General features: G+C 39.7%; 1 protein-coding gene across 2 annotated transcripts in view; it reads left to right on the forward strand.

Annotated features, from left to right (window-relative positions):
* Positions 1-24,250, forward strand: part of SH3RF2 (SH3 domain containing ring finger 2) — a 180,249-nt gene that overhangs the window by 144,137 nt on the left and 11,862 nt on the right. For both annotated transcript variants that reach the window (XM_007473828.2, XM_056811438.1), the window contains 3 exons: positions 7,654-7,886; positions 11,489-11,847; positions 20,319-20,628. In XM_007473828.2, the coding sequence (XP_007473890.1) occupies positions 7,654-7,886; positions 11,489-11,847; positions 20,319-20,594 (868 nt within the window). In that variant the 3' untranslated portion in view covers positions 20,595-20,628. The remainder of the gene's footprint in view (positions 1-7,653; positions 7,887-11,488; positions 11,848-20,318; positions 20,629-24,250) is intronic.

Genomic DNA, 24,250 nt, shown 5'->3' on the forward strand with positions numbered 1-24,250 from the left:
ATATATATATATATATATATATTTCTTTTCAGTTTGTAACATGGATGAAAACTTCATTGATCCAGCCATCTGGCCATTTATATGTAGGGAGCTGATTAGGGGAGTTCTCTGATTAACCCGAAGAGCTTATAGGAACTTTTGTTTGGGACTTCAGTGAATCTCCCTATGAAGGGTTTGGGCTTGCCCACTGTCAGTTTCATGAAAAGGATTAAGAACTTTTCCTGGGCATTAGAGATGATTTGGCAGATTATGTTGGACATACACACACACACACACACACACACACAGACACACACTCACACATACATACACCATCTATGGTGTCTCTCTCTCCATCTTCCCCTCTCCCAAGAATCCCAATTCCTTTACACTGCAAAACTTCAGTTAAAAAAAATTGCAAAGGGTAAAAAGGCACTCCTAGGTCATCATAACACAACAAGGATCTCTTTATGACATACCACAGGGTCACAGCTTCCCGGCAAAAAATAGCCCTCTCTGTTCCCTTATCAGATTGCTTATCGGAATACTGGATTCAGAGGTTTAGGGGGCCAGAGTCTGTGAGGGAGCTCATACAGAGGACAAGGATGATGGTAAGGGTGGGGAGGTCTGAAAATCATGTCATTGACAAGAAAGGTGGGAGGAATTAGAAGGCTTTAGAGGGGGAAATATTAAAGGGAAATAACATGAACTCTGCTTTTTAATACTCAAGGCTTGTAATGTGGAAGAGGAAACTTAGATATGCCTCTATGGCTTCAGAGGTCAAAACTCTAGGACCAGGTGAAAATGGTAAATACAGTGGGGGAAATTATAAATCGCTAGAAAATGTACTCTTTAAAGTTTTCCAAAATAGTATGGGCTTCTTTGTGAGGTAATAAGCCCCCTGACACTGAAAATATATAATGTCAGAATTGGGTGGCCACTGTCATAGATGGTATGGAGGTGACGGGAAACTGGAGGAGGGAGTCCCTCACAAGAATAAAAGATTGAACTTGATAATTTTTATAGTGAAGATAAGTATTCTCTCAACTCAATGGCTGAGGACATCAAACAAAGCCCTAATTGCTCTAGCATATGGCTGATGAGCTAATAAATAGCTTCATTCCTCAGAATTTGTCCTGAATTCCCCCTTGTAGAGAGGTGTTTAGAGCTAAGGTATTAGTTTACATATTGACACCAACCCAAGATCCTTGTTATGTCAGCAAAGAGCCACAGGTGCTAGAGGCAAGATTCAATTCCAATTAGCTAAAAGGCACTTGGGATTTCTTTCTTGTCTTTTTGGCTTGCCTCCTGTTGTGGGGGTTGTTGTTATTTTAGGCATTTGTTAAGTTAACCTCGAGAAATGGCTGCATGTCAGGAGTGGATAAAGGGGAGTTTCAATTCCACAAAGATCCAATAAACTACTTTGAAGCTCATAAAAGACTTGCTTCCATCCTGTAAATTACAGTTATCATTGTTCTGAGTTTTCAGAGATGTTGCTGCTGTAATCACTGGTTTTTCCCCCTATGGGCATGAGTAGTTCAGAAGAACAAAGCATGATCCTCAAATCTTTGATAGGATAAAGTGAGTTTGGAAGATATCCTCTGGGTAACTGTAGCACCAGCTGTTTTCCAGGTGTGAGACATGTTGGTGCTTTACCTAAGCTGCCTAAATGCAAAATGAGCCAGCTTACCTCAAGATCTTGAACATGGACAACAGATGCCAAGTTTTCCCATCTGGACACAGACAATATCTGTCCTTAACTAGTCCTTCTAATATGGAAAGATCAGTTCCTCTCACTCCTCAGGCCTTACTAATGCCATCCGTAATTTATAAAGATGTCCATGTTCACTCCTAATGAGCAGCATACATACTCTGAGTTTAATAGATTGGACTGTGTTTTTCCAGGAGTGAGGAAAAGTTTATATAGATTTATCTGTTCTCTTACTCAGCCCTTCTTGTGATTAAGAACAGGAATTTACAAAAGGGCTGACCGAGATTGAATGGGTGGTTCAATGGAAAGAGAACCAGACCTACAGACAGGAGGTCTTGGGTCAAATCTGGCTTCAGACACTTCCTAGGTATGTTCTTGGGCAAGTCTTTTAACCCCCATCTCCTAGACTTTACCACTCTTCTGTCTTGGAACCAACACATAGTATTGATTCCAAGAAGAAAGGTAAGAGTTTTTTTAAAAAGTCTGTGGCCATAGATTAAAGAAACATGATGAGCCATATATAGGGCAATGTTGACCTCATTTTACCTATCTTATAGCAGCTGCATATTTTCAGGATTTACAGCAAGTGAGATTTCAAGAAACTAAAAGCTAACAGGACTCTTGGGTATCAACAGAATGGGCAGAATGGATTAGAAGTGATTCTCTTATCTGGCAGAGTCAAAGATAAAGACCATTTGCAAGCCACAATTTGGTACTCTGGTCCTCAGTTTCTATATCTGTAAAATGAAAAAATTAGTCTGAGTGACCTTCAAGATCCCTTCCACCTCTAACATTCTATAGCCTATGATTTGTGCTTCTATGCCAGACAGTGAAGTGTTTGAATATTATCCATTTCCCATGCTAGGTCATGTTGTTAGCTAAGCCACTAACTACCCAGTTGCTAAGGCTACCTTACCCCGTCTGTCCTCTGGGTACTTACTGGCTTGTACCCAGGTGAAACAGGTAGGAGCTGTTCTACTATGCTCAGTGTTAAATAAGTAATATTGAAATTTTGCCAGTCTCTGACCATCCCCATTCTTTCTTATCCCACCAATGGGGAATATCAGAGTAAAAGGTCTGACATGGTGCAATATCTTTGGCAGTTCTTCTGTCTGTCTGATAGACAACGTACAACATTGTTCCTATCTCACAGGCAGAGAACTAGGAGATGCTGTAGTCTCAGTTCATAGGCAACTTCACACTTAGGGCAAAGAGAACCACCTTGAGATCCCAGGAGCTACAAGATATCCTTGAGCAAGAGATCATCCCCTTTTGCCTACCATAGCCTCACCATATGGAAAACAAGGATCATCTATAATACCTGCCTGTCTGCAGTGCTTTAGGTATTAATTAATAAGTGTTTGTAAAGTGCTTTTGATAATTTTTTCTTAAACACTGGCTAAATCCAGAACAGTGGGATAATGAAGTAGTTTGTTTACTAAAGAACACAGAAGCAATTGGCACTGGCCATGGAACTGAGGCTCCAGGAATTCCTGGCACTTAGGCCAACCCTGAGCTCAGAAAAATTAGACCACACCCTAAGAACAATTCTCAAGCAATGAAGGGACAGGTTGAACAATTCTGGAATTGGCCTCCTTAATGGTGTGTGGTCCTTGTGTTGAAATGACCTTTGCTATTTCCCTCTGTAGTTCACCAATTAATTTTTCAGAGACAAAGAAGCTAGATGGCACAGAAGATTGAGCCCTGGTTTGAAGTTAAGACCTGAGTTTAAAATCCAGATTCAGACACTTTCTAGCTTATGACTCTGAACAAGTCACCACCTCTGCTTGCCTCAATTCTCTCACCTCTAAAGTGGGGTTAATAAAATAGCACCTACGTCCCAGGGTGGTTGTGAGAATCAAATGATAGTGTTTGTAAAATGCGTAGCACAGGGCCTGGCACCTAGTAAGCACTATATAAATATTAGCTTATATTTATTATTATTTCAAAAAACACTTGATTCCTTAATCCTGACAAGCCTAATACTGCTTGGCTTGGCAATAGTGATGGTACTCAAGCTCTGGTGATTTCTCTTGCTCTCTCCCTGCATGGATAAATCTCCACGGTATAGCCTGACCTCTATATCATCAACTAACCCTGAACCCTTATTGATGTTCCAGTCAGTGGAACACAAAGAAAGGAAGTCCCTTTTGGCCCCAGGCACTAACTTCTGTCCTTAGGTACATCTCCATTTTAGGAAGCACTGCCCAGGATAAAGGGATGCCTCATTTATCTTAATAAAAACACCGATCCATTATTAATCCATAAATCACCCTTTTAAGTAAAAGAAGAGGAAGGAAAGAATCCCAGGAAAAAAGACCAGGAAGTCTTTTGAAAGGAAGGGGGCCATAGAAGAAGCATATCATTGCCAGCCATACTATACTTTGTTCCCAGTGAATTAGCAACAGTAATTTAATCAGCAGTGACAAACTGAATTATGGGACTACTTGAGGGAAACCATCCTTTTGAGTAGACTTAGGTTAAAGAGTAAACAGCCTTCCCCAACAAACAGAGGAACTAGTACATGGCCCAAAGTGATAGCTGCTCATGTGTAGGATTCAGCAGGCACGACAAGACTGAAGCAGCCTGACAGCTTTTGGTGATTCTCTGACCACTTTCCACTGGCTGAAAAATTGGAACCTAAGGGGGGCCAATTGAGTACTTTGGTTGGGTTGGGGTTTTGCTGTTGTTGTTTTCTCACCAATTACATGTAATAACAAATTTCTACATAAGTTTTCCAAAGTTATATCCAAATTGTCTCTTCCCTTCCCTTCCCTTCCCTCCCACTTCCCAGAGCTGTTCAGTCATTTCTCAATAGGTGGACATCCCTTCAATTTCCTTCTTTGAGAAAATAAAGAAAAATACTTGTACAAAAATATTCATACCTGTGCTCTTTCTGATGGCAAAAAAATGGAAACTGAAAGGGTGTCCTTCAATTGAGGAATGGCTGAACAAATTGTGGTGATAGATTACTATTGTTCTGTAAGAAATGATGATCTGGAGGATTTCTATATGAACTGGGAGAACCTCCATGAACTGATGCAGAATGAAATGAGCAGAACCAGGAGAACACTGTACACAGAAAGTAAAACATTGTGGAAAAAACAATGTAATGGACTTTGCTTTGCTACTAGTAGCAATGCAACAAGCCTCCCACTCCTGAAAGAATTATGAAAAAAAAAAAGCTATCCACATTGAGAGAAACAACTAGGGGAGTAGAAATGCAAAAGAAAAACATATGACATCACTTATCACATATATATATATATATATATATATATATATATAGGTATGTGATTTGGGATTTTAGGATTTAAAAAATCTATAGCAAAAATGGGAAAAAATATGGAAATAGATATCAAGTGATAACATATATACAACCCAGTGGAATTGCTTGTTGGCTCTGGGGGGGTGGGGGGTTAGAGGAGGAAAAGAAAATGTATCATGTAAAATTGGGAAAATATCTTTTTAAATATTAATTTATTAATTAAAAACACAATTTCCTTCTTTGCCACCACAAAAAGAGCAGCTGTAAATATTTTTGTACAAATAGGCCCTTTCCCCTTTCGTTCAGTTCTTAAGAGAAAACAAGTCAAACTTAATATATAGTGGTATATTGTTTGATAAAATATTGGGACTTGTTATTCATCCACTTAAAAATAATTTATTGAACCCTGATGGTAAGCAAGTCATCATCTCCCAGGACAGTTAATCCTCACAAGAACCCTGTAATGCATAGATGCTGTTATAATCTCAGTTTTCAAGGTAGAAGAAACTAAGGTACAGAAAGTTTTAAGTAATTTAGCTAGTTAGTTGCACAGATATTGTGTCTAGGGTAGGATTTCTACCCATAAGTGGAAATTGCTACCCTCAAGGAAGTTCACTTAATCAATCTGCATTTGTCAAAAGCCTAATAAGTGTATGTGAAATACTGTGGCAGGATGGCACTAGATTGTTGCTTAGAATCAGGACAGTGTGAGTTCTAGTTCCACCTCTGACACCTACTGGCTGGGTAACCCTGGGCAAGACACTTCAGTGTCCTGGGCCAGTGAAATCACAGGGTCTGATGAAAAAAAAAAAGTGCATATGATTGATGTATTTTTGATCCTATCAGGAATACAGGGTTTCTAGCCTCAAAGATATTACAATCAAGGTTTGTCATACTTATTTTTTTAAAGTTTTAATTTTTTAAAAATAGAATGCAGTCATTTTTTTAACAAGACTACAATTGAGGCAGCTATGTGGTAGAATGGATAGAGTTTTGAACTTGAAGGCAGAAAGACCTAAAATCAAATCCTGATTCACACAGCTACTAGCTGTGTAATCCTGGACAAGATATTTCTTTCTTGTCCTCTATTTCTTCATCTATAAAATGGAGATAGCAATGGCACCTACCTTACAACACTGTGGTGAAAATCAAATGAAATAACAAATGCAAAGCATTTTGAAAATCTTAAAGCACTAGATAGATGGACCAGATATCATACATACTGAGCAAGTAGTTATGGTCTAAGTTATTCACTCAAGTGCTAAGAATAACTTTAGTAAGAGAATGATTGGAATGGGGCCGAAGTGAAATAACAGTTCTGCTGCTTCTACAAACAGACTTGAAAATGAGAAACTATACTTTCATGGAAGCCTTCTCTAATAGCTTTCTGCAGTTAGAGATATCTTTTTATTCTTAATTTATTTTTAAATTAGGGATATCTTGCCTTAATCTGAAGTTGGTGATCTAGTTTTGAATAGTTTAAAAGGTAGTCTAGGTGGTTCAGTGGATAGAGAGCCAGGCCTGGAGATGGAAGGTCTTGAGTTCAAATCTAGCCTCACATATTTCCTAGCTATGTGACCCTGGCAAAATCACTTATTCTCAGTTGCTTAGCCCTTTACTACTCTACTGCTTTGGAATCAATACTTAGTATTGATTTCAAGATGAAAGATAAGGGTGGGGGGGGGGGGGTTAAACCCTTGCCTTCCATCTTGGAATCAATACTGTGTATTGGTTCCAAGGCAAAAGAGTGGTAAGGGCTAGGCAATGGGGGTCAAGTGACTTGCCCAGGGTCACACAGCTAGGAAATGTCTAAGATCAGATTTGAACCTAAGACCTCACATCTCTAGGCCTGGCTCTCAATCCGCTAAGCCACCCAGCTGCCCCCTTGCTTTTTGTTTTTAAGAAAAGTTAGTATGGTTTGGAGGAAAATGAGGAGCCAGAAAAACTGAAAGATTGCCAAATTTAGAGTATAAGACCATGGACTAATTATACATAGGTGGTACCATAGATAAAATGCTGGACTTGGAGTTGGGAAGGTCTAGGCTCAAATACTGCCTTAGAGACTCACTAGCTGTGTGACCCTCAGCAAGACACTTAACTTCCCTCAATCTCAGTTTCCTTATCTATAAAATGGGGGTAATAATAGCACCTATTCCATTTGATTGTGAGCTTCTTAAAAACAGGGACTGATTTTTTTTACTTTCTTCATAGCTCCTTTACTTTTGTAGCACAGTAGCTGGCTTGTAGTCATTTCAGTCATACCTGACTCTTTAGGGTCCCATTTGGGGTTTCTTTAGCAAAGGATACTAGAATGATTTACCATTTTCTTCTCCAGCTCATTTTACAAATAAGGAAACTGAAGCAAACAGGGCTAAGTGACTTGGCCACAGTCACACAGCTAATAAGTGTCTGAGGCCAGATTTGAACTCAGAAAGATGAATCTTCCTGACTCTAGGCTCAGCACCCCATTCTCTATGGTGACACTTAGCCGCCCTACCTACCTGGCTTGTAGACACTTTAATAAAGGGAAGGGGAATTGTTAACTACTTCGTGGAGTTGTAGAGAAGGATCAAAAGAGATAACACGCTATGCAAAACTTAAGATCTTAATACAACTTAAATAAAACTTAATAAAAGATCATTATTATTGTCAATGTGGTAACATTCTCTTTATTTTCTTTTAAAACCCCCATCAGGAAGACATCTAGTTTTCCAGATTCTCGGACTCCTGCTCTCTATGCCACGTGGACATTATCCACCTCCTCAGTTTCATCTCAAGGGAGCATCTCAGACAATGATCCCAGACAAGGCCATCCCTTTAAGTCAGTCTTTGTGCCAACAGCTGTAGTCAATCCAGTGAGGAGCACAGGTGGACCAGGAGCCTTTGGACAAAACTCTTTTCGGAAAGTGCGAAACAGCATGAGAAAAAGTAAGTGGTGAGGCGGGGCAGTGCTGCTCCAACTTTTTTGGTCTCAGGAAACACTGTTACACTCTCAGAAATTATTGAGGGAGACAATGAGATGGCTCAGTGCAATAGAGCACTGGTACTGAAGATGGGAAGCCCTGGGTTCAAGTTTGACTTCAGATATGTGTATACTAACAGAATGATCCCTGGACAAGTCATTGTCTAGTCCTTACTGCTCTTATATCTTGGAAGCAATATTAGTTATCCATTCTAAAACATAAGGTAAGGGTTTAAGAAAAAAATGACTGAGGACTCTCCAAAGAACTTTTCTTCAGGTAAACCACACCTATTGTTATTTATCAAATTAGGAATTGAAAGTGATAAATGTTTAAAATATTTATTAATTAATTTTAAAATCATCATCATCATCCTCATCCATTGTATATTAACATAAATAACATTGTTTAATCAAAAGTAGCATTTTTTGAAATAAAAATTGGTGAAAAGAGTAACATTGTTTAACGTTTTTGCAAATCTCTTTAGAAGACTGGCTTAATATAAGGCAGCTGAATTCTCATATCTAGTTGTGTAATCACTTTGTCGCTGTATGTTATTTTTGCTTGAAGAATATGAAGAAAATCTGGTGTCACACAGATATGGAATTGGAAAAGGAGGAGTGTTTTAATAGGCAAATAACATTTCAATATTATTATGAAAAGCTTCTACTTCAAAGATCCCCTGAAAGAGTATTGGGGACCCTAAGATGTCCAAGGACCATACTTTGAGGACTCTTGATATAGAGGCACACTTGTCTTTAAATAAGAGACAGGTGAAATTATTTTTATAACTTAGAGGCATTTTTTAAAACAAAATATGTGGGGGGAAGGGGCAGCTAGATAGCTCAATGATTAGATAGCCAGGCCTAGAGATGGGAGGTCCTGAATTCAAATTTGACCTCCAATATTTCCTATGTGACCCTGGGCAAGTCACTCAACCCCAATTGCCTTGCCCTTAGTACTCTAAAGAGATAAAAGTTTTTTAAAAATTAATTTTTTCTGGTACTCATTGTTCTAATGCTCTGTTTCTTTTTTGTTTTATCTAAAAACATTGTTTTTAATATCCATGGAATATGCAAAGATGGTTGACTATTAGGAAAACTATCCACATAATTGACCATATTAACAAGCAAACCAACAAAAATCACACGATTATCTCAATAGATGCAGAAAAAGCCTTTGATAAAATACAACACCCATTCCTATTGAAAACACTAGAAAGTATAGGAATAGAAGGGCCTTTCCTAAAAATAATAAACAGTATCTATCTAAAACCATCAGCAAGTATCATCTGCAATAGGGATAAATTAGAAGCCTTCCTAATAAGATCAGGAGTGAAGCAAGGATGCTCATTATCACCACTATTGTTTAATATTGTACTAGAAATGCTAGCAGTAGCAATTAGAGAAGAAAAAGAAATTGAAGTCATTAAAATAGGCAATGAGGAGACCAAGCTATGACTCTTTACAGATGATATGATGATCAACTTAAAGAATCCTAGGGAATCCACAAAGCTAATTGAAATAATCAACAACTTCAGCAAAGTTACAGAATACAAAGTAAACCCGCATAAGTCATCAGCATTTCTATATATCTCCAACACAGCTCAGCAGAAGAATTAGAAAGAGAAATTCCATTTAAAGTCACCCTAGACAATATAAAATATTACAAATCTATTTGCTAAGACAAGCACAGGAATTATATGAACACAACTACAAAACACTTTCCACACAATTAACATCCATGGAATTTTAGGGGTTATGGACATTAATTATATGAGGTATAAATTTTGATTGTTCTTTATAAAATACCAACTTGAAATAATTTGAATCAGAATGGGATGAACCTCCAATGCTTTTGTTTTTCTGACTCAAAAAAATGAACTGTAATTCCCCTTGAGCAAGAAAATGACCAGCAAACCCAGTGTACTCACAGCATCATACTTGAGGCAGGGTTGGGTAGCAAAAGGGAGGAAGGTAGATTACATGTATAAATGATGACTACTAGCTCACTCACAAAAGCTGAGAGCACCAGTGGTGTTTAGCCACTGACTTATCTTTCCATGTTCAGTCCATAAACATTTGTTAAACACCTACTATGTTCTGAGCACTGGTTTAAGCACAGGCCATACAAAAAAGAGACAAAAGACAGTCTCTACCTCCAAGGGGCTTACAATTGGAAGAAGCACATGAGAACTAAGCCTGAGCCAAGGCAATAGAACATTGGTAACTGGTTCTAAAATTTCTCTTTGGGGATTAAAGAAAGGTAAGTGCCCTCCAGGTAAAAGCATCTTGGTTCCATGATGCTATGTCAGCCACTGGTCCTAAGGTAAAAATGTAAAAACCTTCTGGGAGTCCACAGAAACAAATGCCTGACTCCCCATTTAGCTTGCAAAACCAAATACCTAAAAAGACCTCGAGGATGCTGTGTGTTTGAAAATTACCATAACAAAAATCAGAAGTGTATTTCCGCCACTGGAATGAGCAGACCTGTGTGTATTGAAAGGGAAGCATTAGACCTTTCTCTAGTGCAGAACTCTAATGTTTCAATTCCCAGATCTTTGTTGTCATTATTCTTGTTGTTCAGTCATGTCCAACTCTTCATGACCCCTTGGACTTGTCCACAGAATTTTGTTGGCAAAGATATTGGAGTGCTTTGCCATTTCCTTCTCCTCTGTGTCCCCATTTTACAGTTGAAGAACTGAAGCAAATAGATGTTAAATGGCTTGTCCAAGGTCACACAATAAGTGTTTGAGGTCATATTTGAACTGAGATCTTTTAACTCCAGGCCTGGTGCTCTGTACCACCTAAATGTCCTACTATGATCCTACCATCTCCCAAATCCCCATTTACTTCTGTCTCTCCACCAAAAATAATGCCTTCTGATCCTGTCACCATGTTTCTGGTAAAAGGCGCCTCTCTTTCTTATAATGATATGTCTCAAAAGCCATAAGGGAGGGGACCTGCCTGCTTAATCACTTAGGCTCCTGTTTCCTCATCTTATAAAATGAGGAGTTAATCTAGATAACTCTTCTAAGATCTCTTCTAGTTCTAGATTCTGTGATCTCATTGTCTCCTGGACTGCTTCATACTATCACCAGCAGTAATTAACGGCTAAGAGTTCAACAACTGATTCAGTAGAAAGAGAACTGAATTTGGAATCAGAGGACCTGGGTTCAATTTTCTATTTCTGCCATGGATGAAATCCCTTACTTTCTGGGTCTCTTCTATGTTAGATGATAAGGGATTATACTAGCTAAGCTTTAAAAATTCCCTTCTCCCTGATTCTGTTACCCTATACAGTTCTCATCTCTCATCTCTAATTTGAGAATCAAAAAAACATTGCCCCAAAGACCATGTCAATATCTAAATGTAAAACAGGGACGTGGGCCCCAAAACAGAGCCTTAGAGTGATCCTGAATGTGTATGATTCATATCATAAAAGCACTGTCCTGTTCCAAGATATTGTCAAATCATATTATTTGTGATAAGAATTCCAGATATGGACATGCATCTGATAAAAGCAAGTAAACCCCTCTGTCACTGATAAAGAAATCATTTTACTTTCCAGATGGATCACTTCAGAGACCCCCCTTCTCTGGGTCCCCAACTATCGCTGGCTCTCTGCGGCGGACCCCATCAGTTTCAGTTCGACCTCAACCATTCCCATCTTATCAGTCAAAATCCATCCCTTCACCATCCTTAACTACTGCTGTGGTTGATACTGGTACGAGGCCTTCTTCAACTAGCGAACCTGCAATCGTTTTTGGAAGCAGAGGCACTGATAGCAGAGTCCATTCAGCTGCCAACTCCATCATCGTGGAATCCAAAGAAACCCCAGTGAAGAGTGAACCTCCCATAAAGCCACCTGCATCGGCTCCACCATCCATCCTAGTGAAACCAGAGAACTCCAAAACTGGTGCTGAAAAGGTAAGCATGGATGGTAGCTAGATGACTTAGGGGATAGAGAGTCAGGCCTAGAGAACCAGGTCCTGGGTTCAAATATGACCTCAGACATTCATGCCTGAGTTTTGAAGAAAAACCCTGGTTATATAGACGTTCTTGTAGATCCTACTATTTTGCATAAAATTAGAATGTCCTTAAGTTACTAATCAGCATGTATTAATCATTAATACTTTCTGTATAAAGTATATTTTGCTCTTTGTAAATAAAAAAACAATAATAATTAAAAAAAAAAACAAATATGACCTCAGATACTTCCTAACTGTGTAATCCTGGGCAAATCACTTAACCCCAAGTGCCTAGCCCTTGCCGCTTTTTTTGTTGTAGAATTGATAGTATGAAAGAAAATGAGGGTTAAAAAAAAAAGAGGTCGTTAGGGAGCCTTCATGAGGAAGGGGACTTCTCTAGTAAATCAAAATCTTTCACATGGAAAATATTCCAATTCAACATTTGAATATCAGCTAGAGTTAGTTCTCTCAGGAGTTTACTTTTGATATAATATGGTACATGGCTGCTACCTGAATTAGTTATTACAGAACCACTGAGTTGGAACCTTGGAGGTTATCTTGTCCAACCTATGCCTGAAGGAAGATCTCTCCATCATACCCTACAAGTGGTCAGTCAGCCCTTTGCTTGAAGATGTGTCCAGTGAGAGGAAAGCCACTGCCTCCTAAAGAAACCAATTCTATTTTTGAATAGCTCAAATCATTAGGAAGCTATTCATGCCAGCCAACCTAAATATGCACCTCTAAGGGAAGAATCTCATTGTTCCTAGTTATGTCATGTGGTGCCTGGGAAAACATCTCATCCCTCCTCCAAAGAGAACCACTCTTCAGTTACTTGAAGACAGCTATCATATTACCCACCACCACCGCCATCTTCTTTTCTAAGATATAACCATCAATCAGCAAATATTTATTTAGCATCTCCCAAATGCCAGGCACTAGATACTTGGGACCAAGTTACAAATTGAGACTTCCTTCCCTGTAGGTGTTTATAGTCTACTGTTTTTTATTATTGTTAAGTTGTTTTAGTCATGTCTGATTCTTTGTGACCTCGTTTGGCATTTTCTAGGCAAAGATACTGGAGCAGTTTACCATTTCCTTCTCCAGCTCATTTTATAAATGAGGAAGCTAAGGCAAACAGGGTTCAGTAATTTAGGCAGGGTCACACAGCTAGAGTCTGAGGTCAGATTTGAACTCCGGAAGAGGAGTCTTCTTTACTCCAAGCCCAACACTCCATCCACTGAGCCTTCTAGCTGTCCATATAATCTATTAGGGGAATTTAATATGTTCGTAGATAAGTAAATCTAGGATATATTTTTTTAAATATACTGTAATGAGGCAAGGGAAGCAAATTCACTAACAACTGGAAGAATCAGAAATGGTATCTTGAAAGAAAGGATAACTTGACCTGAGCTTTGAAGGTTCTAAGACATGGAGATGAAGGTAGAGAGGTGGGAGAGAGAAAATAACATATGGGGAACATCAGGGAGGTCCAGTTGGTTGAAACAGAGTGAAGGAAGGGGAATAAAATGTTAATAAACTTGGAAAGAGAGTCTTGGAGTCAGATTGTGAAGGGGTTTGATGTCAAAAGGGGGAGTTTTGCATTTTATCCTAGAGGCAGTAGAAAGTCACTAAAACTTCTTAATTGAAAGAATAAAATTAGGAGACTGGCATTTTAAGGATATCAGTTTGGCAGTTGTTGGGCAGATGGATGGTAAAGAGCAGTAATTAGATGGGGGAAACATTTTAGGAGCCTATGGCAATAGTATGTTATTCTTGAGTCATCTCAGTCATATCTATTTCTTTGTAACCTCATTTGAGGTTTTCTTGGCAAAGATAGTGGAACAGTTTGCCATTTCCTTTTCCCGTTCATTTTACAAATGAGGAAACTGAGGCAAACAAGGTTAAGTGACTTGCCCAGGGTCATACAGCTAATATCTGATGCTGGATTTTAGTTCAGGTCTTCCTGCCTCCGGGGCCTATGCTCTGTCCCTGTTGTAACAATCTAGCCTAGATGAAATGAGGGGGCAGCTAGGTAGTACAGTGGATAGAGCACCAGGCCTGGAGTCAGGAAGACTTGGGTTCAAATCTGGTCTGAGACACTTCCTAACCGTGTGACCCTAAGCAAACCACTTAACACTGATTGCCTAACCCTTGCCACTTTTCTGTCTTAGAATTGAGACTAAGACAGAAGGCAAGGCAAGGCGGCATTGGTTTGTTTTAAAGAGTAAATGAGGGAGTAGGCTAAGGTGGTTAAAATGGCATACATTCAAAATCTTCCACCATGGTGGTTGTTATCTTCTGTATTCTTTCTAAAACGTAGCAGCTAGAGTTGAATACTATACTAGATTTTATCCGACCAAGTCAGAGTACAGAGAAATATCATTTTCTTCTTCCTAGAAGCAATGCTGCATAAAACATAGACCACAATCACATTATTATCTACCATATACTATTGGTTCATAGAAAATGTGTATTTCACCACACACCCAGACCTACCTCAGAAAAATACTATCTAGCCGTACTTCTTCCATCTTATACTTGTGATCTTGATTTTTGAACCTAAATGTGACTTTACATTTGTCTCTAATAACATTCAATTTATTTGATTTGGCCCAATGTTCTAGCTTGTCAGTCTTTTGAGATCCTGATGCTAGCATCCTTTGTGTTAGCTATCACTCTTCAGCTATGTGTGTGCATTGTGCATATTTGATAAGCATGCCATCTATGCCTTTATCCAAATCACTTATTAAAATGTCAGAAAGCACAAAGCCAAGCACAAATTCCTGAATCGCTCCACTGGAGACTCTTTCCAAGTTGACAATAAGCCACTAATGACTACTCTTTGAATCTGGCCATTATTCCAGTTCTGAATCCATTTCTAATTGTTCCAGCATCTATCCCATCTCTCTCCATCTTTTTCAAAAGAACATAATGAAAGATTTTATCAAATGCTTTGCTCAATCTAAGTAATTTATATTTCATAGGATCTACAACATTCCTTTGATCCTATTACTCTAGTAATATTGTTCAAACAAAAAAGATAAAAGTATATTTAGCATGCCCTTTTCATAATAAAGCCATGCTGACTTTTGTGATGATTGTTTCTTTTTCTAGATCATCAGTTATCATCCCTGGAATAATCTGTTCTAGATATTTTTAGGAATCAAAGTCAAGTTCACTGGTCTATAGTTTTCAAATAGCGTTGCCTTCTCCTTTATTAAAAATTGGGACACCATTTCCCCTTTCTCCAGTTCTCTGAAGGTTTCAGGTAATTTCTCATTCTCTAAAAGTCTTCAAAAGTCACTGACTACACCACTCTGTACTCATGTCCACCAGTTCTTTTTGTACCTAAGGATAGATGTATCTGGACCAGAGGACCTAAATTCATCAAGAGTTTATCTTGAGTATCTACTCCCCATAATAAGCCATAAATTGTTAGATTATAGAAATGAAATAAGAACCAATTAGCTCTCCTTCTTCAGTTGTCATCGTCCTTTCCACACAGAGCACAATTCTAGTCTCTTTTTTTTGAACCTCATCTTTTCCCCAGTATAGTTTTAGTAAACCCTTTCCTTATAGCTTAGAATCAGTACTAAGTATTGGTTCCAAGGCAAAAGGACAGTAAGGGTTAAGAGGGGTTAACAGCAATGAGGGTTAAGTGATTTGCCCAGGATCATACAGCTAGGAAGTATCTGAGGCCAAATTTTAACCCAGGACCTCCTATCTCAAGGCATGGCTCTCTACCACTGAACCACCTAGTTGTTACCAACTCAAGACTTCTTAATTCTTACTTTGAGTTCCTAAATATGCTACCATTTTTTCTTTATTGCAGCTAGAAATGAAGACTAGCAGGTGCATTTCAGTCAAACAACAAACAGTTATTATTTGTTTACTATATGCCAAGCAACTAGGTAGGATGTGGACAGCCAACTGGTATAGTAGATAAAGTACCAGACTTGGAGTCAGAAAGGCTCATCTTCCTAAATTCAGAACTCGCCTCGGACACTTACTAGCTGTGTGACCCTGGGCAAGTCACTCATGCCTATTTACCTTAATTTCCTCATCTATAAAATGAGCTGGAGAAGGAAATGGCAAACCAGTATCTTTGCCAAGAAAACCTCAAATGGGATTATAAAGAGACTGACAATGACTGAAATGACCAAATAACAACAGCAATGAAATCTGTGTAACTAAACCATAGATAAATCCTTAATCTCTCTGAGCCTTAGTTTTTTCATCTGTAAACGGGAATGATAATTCTACTGTGAGGCTCAAGTGATTTATTATATGTAAAGCACTTTTGTTTAAGCACCAAATAAATTTCAATTATAATTGAGTATATGAAGAGGAGCTTTGAGAATAGCCTGTTCATATGTTCGTCTAGGTTAAGTGAGAAGTTGTGCCAAGGACACAGGAAAATGGGAATCAGTTTCATTCAGTTTTATTACCAGTGACCTGTCTTAGAGATTTAACAAACAGCACTAGCAACCTCTTACAGAAGTGTCTTAAGGACTCAAGGATGTGAAAAAATAAAGAATTTTTAAAATGTGCAAAGGAACAGCTAAGTAGATCTCTAGCTGTGTGACCCTGGGCAAGTCACATAACCCCATTGCTCTTCTGCCTAGGAACCAGACAGAAGGTAAGGGTTTAAAAAAAAAATAGGGGGCAGCTGGGTGGCTCAATGGATAGAGAGCCAGACCTAGAGGTCCTAGGTTCAAATATGCCCTCAGACCCTTCCTAGCTGTGTGACCCTGGGCAAGTCACTTAACCCCCATTGCCTAGCCCTTACTGCTCTTCTGCCTTGGAATCAATACATAGTATTTAATTTAAAATAAAAAAAAAAGAATTTAATGCGTAAAACTACCGAAACATACTACATTAATTTATCCTGTCATGACTAGAAAGCCTTTCTCTTTCCCGGCTGCCGCCTTACTCTCTCTCCTTCAAGGACTCTTCTTCTCAAAAACCTCCCTAGATGGCTACCTTAAGCATCTTTAGGAACTTCCTCTTCTGAAAAAAAGGACCTCTGAATTATAATCACTGCTTGCGGCCACAGGTCGGAGCAGGACAGGCTCTAGTCAGGGACCTGACCCTCTTATACCCTTGGTTATAGCCACTTCCTCTGTGTAATTAGAATTTTGTTGCCCTAAAAACTACATTTCCCAGAATTCCTCTTTTCTCCCCACCTTCCGTCCTTAACGTTTTTGTACATAAAGTTTCGGGAACCCCACCCCTCAAGGCTCTCTCTCTTCTCCCCTGACTGTGGTCAGGATAAATTTCTCTTTACTCACAGTTTTTACTTTCCTCTACTTCAAGTGATTATTAATAAATCTTATAAAATATAACACTTGGAGTTATTGGATATTAATTTTAATCTTACACCCCTACACCGCACAGGAATGTAAAACATTCACTACATACTGCGGGCAAAACACTGTTAAGCTCTGGGGATAATTTTTTTTAAAGTGTGGACATTTTATGCTCTCTAGGAGAGACAACACATGGAGAAGATGCTAGCTGTAGGTTAATGCTCCATCATCTTTGAAGTTATTGCCTTTGATAAAACTATGTCGGCAAGTACTTAGAGCACCCACTCATCTGTTTAGCACTTTGCTGGGTTAGTTTCAGTGCTCATAGAGTATATTTAAGAGTATAGCCTGTGGAAGCTGCAGCACAGTGAATAGAATACCAGTTGGGAGGTCCTTGGGTTCAAATCTGGTCTCAGACACTTCCTAGCTGGGTGACCCTGGGCAAGTCACCTAACCCCCATTGCCTAGCCTTACCACTCTTCTATCTTAGAATTGATACTAAGATTGTTGGTAAGAAGGTTTTTGTTTTGTTTTTTAAGAGTATAGTCTCTATTCTTGAAGAGTTTTTGGCCTAAATGTAGAGATAATACAGGAAAGAGATGGTGAGGGAAATTAATCAAAAGAAGGCTTTATGAAAGTGGTGGCACATGAAATAGGTTTTAAAAGAAAAAGAAGGATTCTAGAAGGTGGAGATTAATGACATACATGACAGGCACCAACCAGGGGATTCAGTAGATAGAGAGCCAAGACCAAAGATGGGAAGTCCTAGGGTCAAATCTAGCTCCAGATCACAACCACAAAACACTTCTCATATATATAAAGTCAGATCTAAATAACTGGAAAAACACTTATTGATCATGGGTGGCCCAAGCCAATATAAGAAAACTGACAATTCTTACTAAATTAATTTACTTATTCATACCAATCAAACTACCCAAAAATCATCTTACAGAGCTAGAAAAAATAATAAAATTCATCTGGAGAAACAAATGACCTAAAATATCAAGGAAATTAATATAAAATTTTGAAGGAAGGTGCATTAGCTATACCAGATCTTAAATTATATTATAAAGTGGCAAAAAAAAAAACAAAAAAAATCTTGTACTGGCTAAGAAATAGAGTGGAAGACCAATAGAATAGACTAGATAATCAATACCCAATGGTAAATGACCAAGTAACCTAGTGTTTGTTTTTTTTGTTGTTGTTGTTTTAAACCCTTACCTTCCATCTTGGAGTCAATACTGTGTATTAGTTCTAAGGCAGAAGAATGATAAGGGCTAAGCAACAGGGGTTAAGTGACTTGCCCAGGGTCACACAGCTGAGAAGTGTCTAAAGCCAGATTTGAACCTCCCATCTCTAGGCCTGGCTCTCAATCCACTGAGCCACCCAGCTTCCCCCAGTAACCTAGTGTTTGACAAACCCAAAGATTCATACTTCTGGAAGAACTCACTGTTTGACAAAAACTGCTGGGAAAACTGGAAAATAGCATGGTAGAAAATAGGCATAGACCAATACCTCATGTCAAATACCAAGATAAAATCAAAATGGATACATGATTTAAAGATAAAAGGTGAAAACACAAATTAGAGGCACAAATCTGGCCTCAGACACTTCCTAGCTATGTAACCCTGAACAAGTCACTTAACCCCAGTTGCCTCCCCCTACCATTCTTCTGCCTTGGAACCAATACTCAGTTTCAATTCTAAGAGAGAAGGTGAGGGCTATTTAAAAAAAGAATTTTTTTTAAACCCTTACCTTCTGTCTTGGAGTTAATACTGTGTATTGGCTCCAAGGCAGAAGAGTGGTAAGGGCTAGGCAATGGGGGTCAAGTGACTTGCCCAGGGTCACACAGCTGGGAAGAGTCTGCGGCCAGATTTGAACCTAGGACCTCCCAGCTCTAGGCCTGGTTCTCAATCCACTGAGCTACCCAGCTGCCCCCAAAAAAAGAATTTTTAAAGACTGCATCATAGGCATGAGGCTCCCTACTTGAATGTACAGGGATAGAGAAGAGCCAAGAGATCAAAAAAAATAGCTGGTGATCCAGTTTGGCTGAAATGTAAAGTGTGCCACAACATCCTCTGGTCCACACAGCATCCACACTAACTGCCCCCAGAGTACTTCTCTCTCTACCACATAAAGATTTGTTTTATCAAAGCAGAGGGCTTGAGAAAGAAGTCAGAACTCCAGGACTTCAGTGATCTGTAGAATGTAAGTTCCTGGAGGGAACTTCACTGTTAAATTTTTGTCTTCAGTTGAATTCTTGAACTGGGAAATACTCCACTGGGACAGACCATTCTTATCTTTGTGTGATTCTTTTCCAGGCTCTCACATAAATCTTCAAAAAGAAATGACTCAATCAAAAAATAAGCATTTATTGAAGCTATAAGCCAGGCCTTGGGGATACCAAGACAGAAGTGAAACTATCCTGGCCTTCAAGTAGCTTCCATACTAGTAGATGATCTGTATAGCCTTGCCTTTAGGAATGTTAATATTTCATGGGTATGCATTATTGCAGCATGTGACCTGTTGGTTCTGTGATTTTTCTCACTCTCAAGTGGTTGGCCCACATTTTCTCACTCTCTATTTCCTGAGAGAAAACCTCCAGCAATCTGGTTGTATTTCAGGAATATAGAAAGGATTTATGCTTAGGCGCAGCCTCTGGTTCAAGACATTTAATTTCAAATTGAAACTTTCTCTAAGAGGAATGTGGAGAAACAATTCTTAGTATTTTTGGACTAATAGCATTTTCGCAGAGCATTAAGGTTTGCAAAGCATTCCTTCGGTCCTCTGGCAACCCTGTGAGAATAAGGGCTATGATTGATGAGGAAACTGAGGCCCAGAGAAGTTGAAGTGACATATTCAGGATCATACAACTAGTAAGTATCGGAGGCAGGATTTGAACCTTAGTCTTTGTGACCCCAAGTTCAGCACTCTACCCACTAAGTCATCTAGCTGCATCTCAAAGGACTGGTGGGTAATGCACCAAGCAGGATGTACAGCATCAGCAAACCCCAGGGAAAAAATGAGCAGAATTTGTTTACAGAACTTCTATTTTGCTTCTATTTAATAACATCCTTCAACTCACCAGTAATCTTTGGTTTGTTTTTTTCTTTCATTGCAGCAAGTCAAAACAGTGCGATTTCAGAACTACAGCCCTCCTCCACCCAAACACCACAACTTCCATTCCACCTCTGGCAAACATGAGCCAGGAATTATCTCCAAAGGATCCCCGGCAGAAACAGGCCATTTGTGCCAAGAGATGACATCCTTATTTGTCCATCGAAGTGGCTCTCATTCAGGCCAACACACAGAGCACAGGAGAAAACTAAAGTATGCCAAGTCCATGTCTCCAACAGTCCCCACCTCTGACATGTCAACCATCATACCCAGCAAGTGAATCTCTGCTATGGCTATTCCTAAAGCCAAAAGAGGTGAAAAATACTTAAACACTTTGTCTCCATGGTGCCCCCCTGCCTTGCCTTTGGGCTAGAGCTGAGCTGCAGGAAAATCATTTTGGTGATAGGGAGTAGTTCCCAATGGCTGTTAGGGAAGGGGAATGTATAGTCTGCAGTGGGGGAAGGAAGAAGCAAATACATTTACTTGGCCATAACACTGAAGGTAGGCAGAAAATGGAAGGAGATAAAGGAAGTGATGCAGGCCCTGCCAGACAGGTGAAGAGGCTTGTTAAACTGTTAAACTAATGTGGAGGCTAACTTTGATAGCACAGATTATTGAGCCAGGGAAACATGGCGAAGGCTTTATTAACAGGTTTAATTATTATTATTTAGCATTTATTGAGCCCTAAACACTTTGGGTGCTTGGTAAAGTGTCATTTGAGGGTGAATCTGGGAGCCAGGAAGAACATAGAATTAAAACAGCCCCTGCCCATTAGACTCACCGTGTAAATTAGCCCTTGGAGCTTCTATGATCAGAGTATTTGCTTACTGTACCCAAACATGCATTTAACAAGTTGAGATGCAGAGATATTTCCAGATCCTGAATAGGCAGAGCCAGGATAATAATTCTCTCAGAGAGGAGACACCTAAAATATGTTCAAGACGAAGGCCTTTCCTCAACAGCTAGCTATGGGCTGTGTTTGTCCCACCCCAAGACAACCTGGGAGGGGGGGAGAAAAATAAAACAGAACACCTAAATCCTCTGCCATTTTGACTTGCATCACACTAAATACTCAATTCAACAGATTTTTTTTTTCTTGCTTAAGTGACAAAATTGACTGCTTTAGTGAAAGCACAGCTGATGTTTTCCAAACTAGTCATAGAGCATAGCATCTTACAGTGCAGCTTCTCCTTCATCATCCTAATAAACACTAAGGCAGAGAGAGGGGGGAGATTGAGATTGGAGGGGGGTTTTAGAAAGCAGCTTTCTAATCACCTTACCCTCAAATTTTACTCTCCCTGTGTGACTTGGAGGGTAGATCTCTTGGCATACCAAAGGGATTTCATCTCTGTACAACCTGGCAAGGCCCTGAGTTTTGTTGGTTTCTCTTCTCTAAGCAATGACTTAAGTAACCCCCTTCATCTGATCCCATTTAAAAATAGTCTGAGGATCAGGCATTATATTCTTTTTTTTTTTTAAACCCTTACCTTCCATCTTGGAGTCAATACTGTGTATTGGCTCCAAGGCAGAAGAGTGGTAAGGGCTAGGCAATGGGGGTTAAGTGACTTGCCCAGGGTCACACAACGGGGAAGTGTCTGAGGTCAGATTTGAACCTAGGACCTCCCGTCTCTAGGCCTGACTCTCAATCCATTAAGCTACCCAGCTGCCCCCTGGGCATTATATTCTAAGAAATTTTGGACAAGCCCCCAAATGTCCTCTCTCACCTGCTGGTTAAGACTCCAAATGTATCCTTTGTTGTTGTTGTTTTAATGTTTACCTTCCATCTTAAAATCAATACTGTGTCTTAGTTCCAAGGCAGAAGAGTGGTAAGGGCTAGGCAAAGGGGTGACTTTGCGCAGGGTTATACTGCTAGGAAGTATCTGAGGCCAGATTTGAATCTAGTACCGCCTGTCTCTAGGTCTGGCTCTCAACCCTCTGAGCCACCCAGCTGCTCCCTAAATAGATTCTATGATACTATCCAACACCCATTTATTAAGGACCTCAGCTACATGCTAAGTGCTGAGGTGCATGTATGGATAGGACCTTGATCTATGTCTGAAGAAGCTTGCGTTCTAATGGGAGAGGGGGGGAAAAGGACAGAGATTCGCATATAATTATAAATCAAGAATTATAATAAATGCAAGAGATCCAGCCAGAGAGCTTCATCCTTTCTAGTCTTGGCTTTGTCCCTGGTTAAAAAGCAAATATCCACTGGGAAGAAGGATACAGTCTGAATTTGTTATCAGTTACTTACACCTTGGTTTAAATGAAGACAGAAAGGGAAACAGCAAAGTTTTGTTTTGCTTTGGTTTTTGGGGGTGCATGTATTTGTGTGTGTATGTAAAAGAGTAACAGCAAAACAGAGTATTAGAGAGGGAAGGAAAGCCTAATAAGAGAAAGTCCAGCATCTAAGCTCATCTGCCTCATCTACTTTACAATGTTGCACCAATAGCAGTCCTTTAAAAATGTTTACTTTCAGGAGCTTTGTGATTTGCCATTGGGCCTTGAGAGCCAATGGGCTGAGCCGCAATATGGCTGCTTAGTTTCATGAAAGTGGTGACTTCTCTCCTGTAATGAACAGTAAATTAGAGATCCAGAACCTCCCTTGCCAGAGGATGGAGACCATTTAGAGTAACATCATCCTCCAAGTCACTCAAGTTGATAACCTCATTGTCATCCTTGACTCACTCATGCTTGCTCAATCTGGTACCATCTTGTTTTTAACCATCATAGTATCTCACCAGCATCCCCTTTTCTCCAATCACACATCTCTTCAACACAAGACTTCATCACCTCTCACCTGGACTATCACAACAACTTTCTAACTATTCCCCCACCTAAAGGTTCTCCCTACTCCAATCCATTCTTCAAAAGGATTTTCCTAAAGTCTAGGTCTGAGCGCATCATCCTCCTTGCTCAGTAAAGTTTAATGTTTCACTATTTTGCCTAGAATAAATCTAATATCCTCTGTTTGGAATTTAAAGCTCTTCACAATCAGGCCCCTTCCTATATTTCCACTGGACTATTTGCCCATTCCTGAGTCACCCCATCTGCAGATAGCCAGACCTTTTCACTGACTGTGTCCCATGCTTGGAATGTCCTCCCTCCTTGGCACCAACTTCTGGCTTCCCTGGCTTCCTTCAAGATTCACCTTAAATGGCACCTTCACAAGAGGCCTTGCCCGGTTCCCCTAACCCTTCCCTCTGGGATTACTTCCCACTTCTATTGTATATATTTTATCTGTACATTGTTATTCTGTTGTCTCCTCCCTTAGAATGGGTGCCCCTGAGAGCAAGATGGAGCTTTTGTGTCTTTGTATTCCCAGCACTTAGTACAGTGCTGGCATGTGGTGCTTAATAAATGCTTGTTGACTGATTCAATCTACTTGAGATTGAATTTACTAAATTCCCAGTGAATTGGGAGCCTGCCTCAGTGGAGGAAGTCCTGCCCCGAAGGCTTCCCCTAGATCTGTGAAAACCCAGGTCCTGAAACACACGCACGCACACCAGAAATGGCAAAGAAAAATATTAACCATTCCTTTATGCTGTTCCTGTCCAATGAAGAACTCTGAAAAGGCTGAGTGCAGAATAATTTGCTAGGAAAGGCCAATGACCAAGGAAGGACTCCCTTCTCCCTTCCACCCCTTCTGGAGAACTTTAGCGTTGGCTTCGACGCGTTTGTCCAGGATGGGGTGGGCACCCTGGCACAGGATCACTCAACCTCTGAGTTCAATCTGTCTTTATAGGCTGCTTGCCCTCTGCCTGAGAAACAGTTGTAGACATGACCCTAGGCAGCAACTTCAACTTCCTTCCTGCTGTTTTCCGAGAACAGGCTTTTTTCAGGCATCAGAATGTGTGAGCCTCCCCTAGCTTCACTGTCCCCCCTGGCACACACTCAGCAGGGGTGGGAGCAATTTTTTTTCTACAAGATGGACCA

Source organism: Monodelphis domestica, chromosome 1, assembly GCF_027887165.1.
Source record: "Monodelphis domestica isolate mMonDom1 chromosome 1, mMonDom1.pri, whole genome shotgun sequence".
NCBI classification, from domain to species: Eukaryota; Metazoa; Chordata; class Mammalia; order Didelphimorphia; family Didelphidae; genus Monodelphis; species Monodelphis domestica.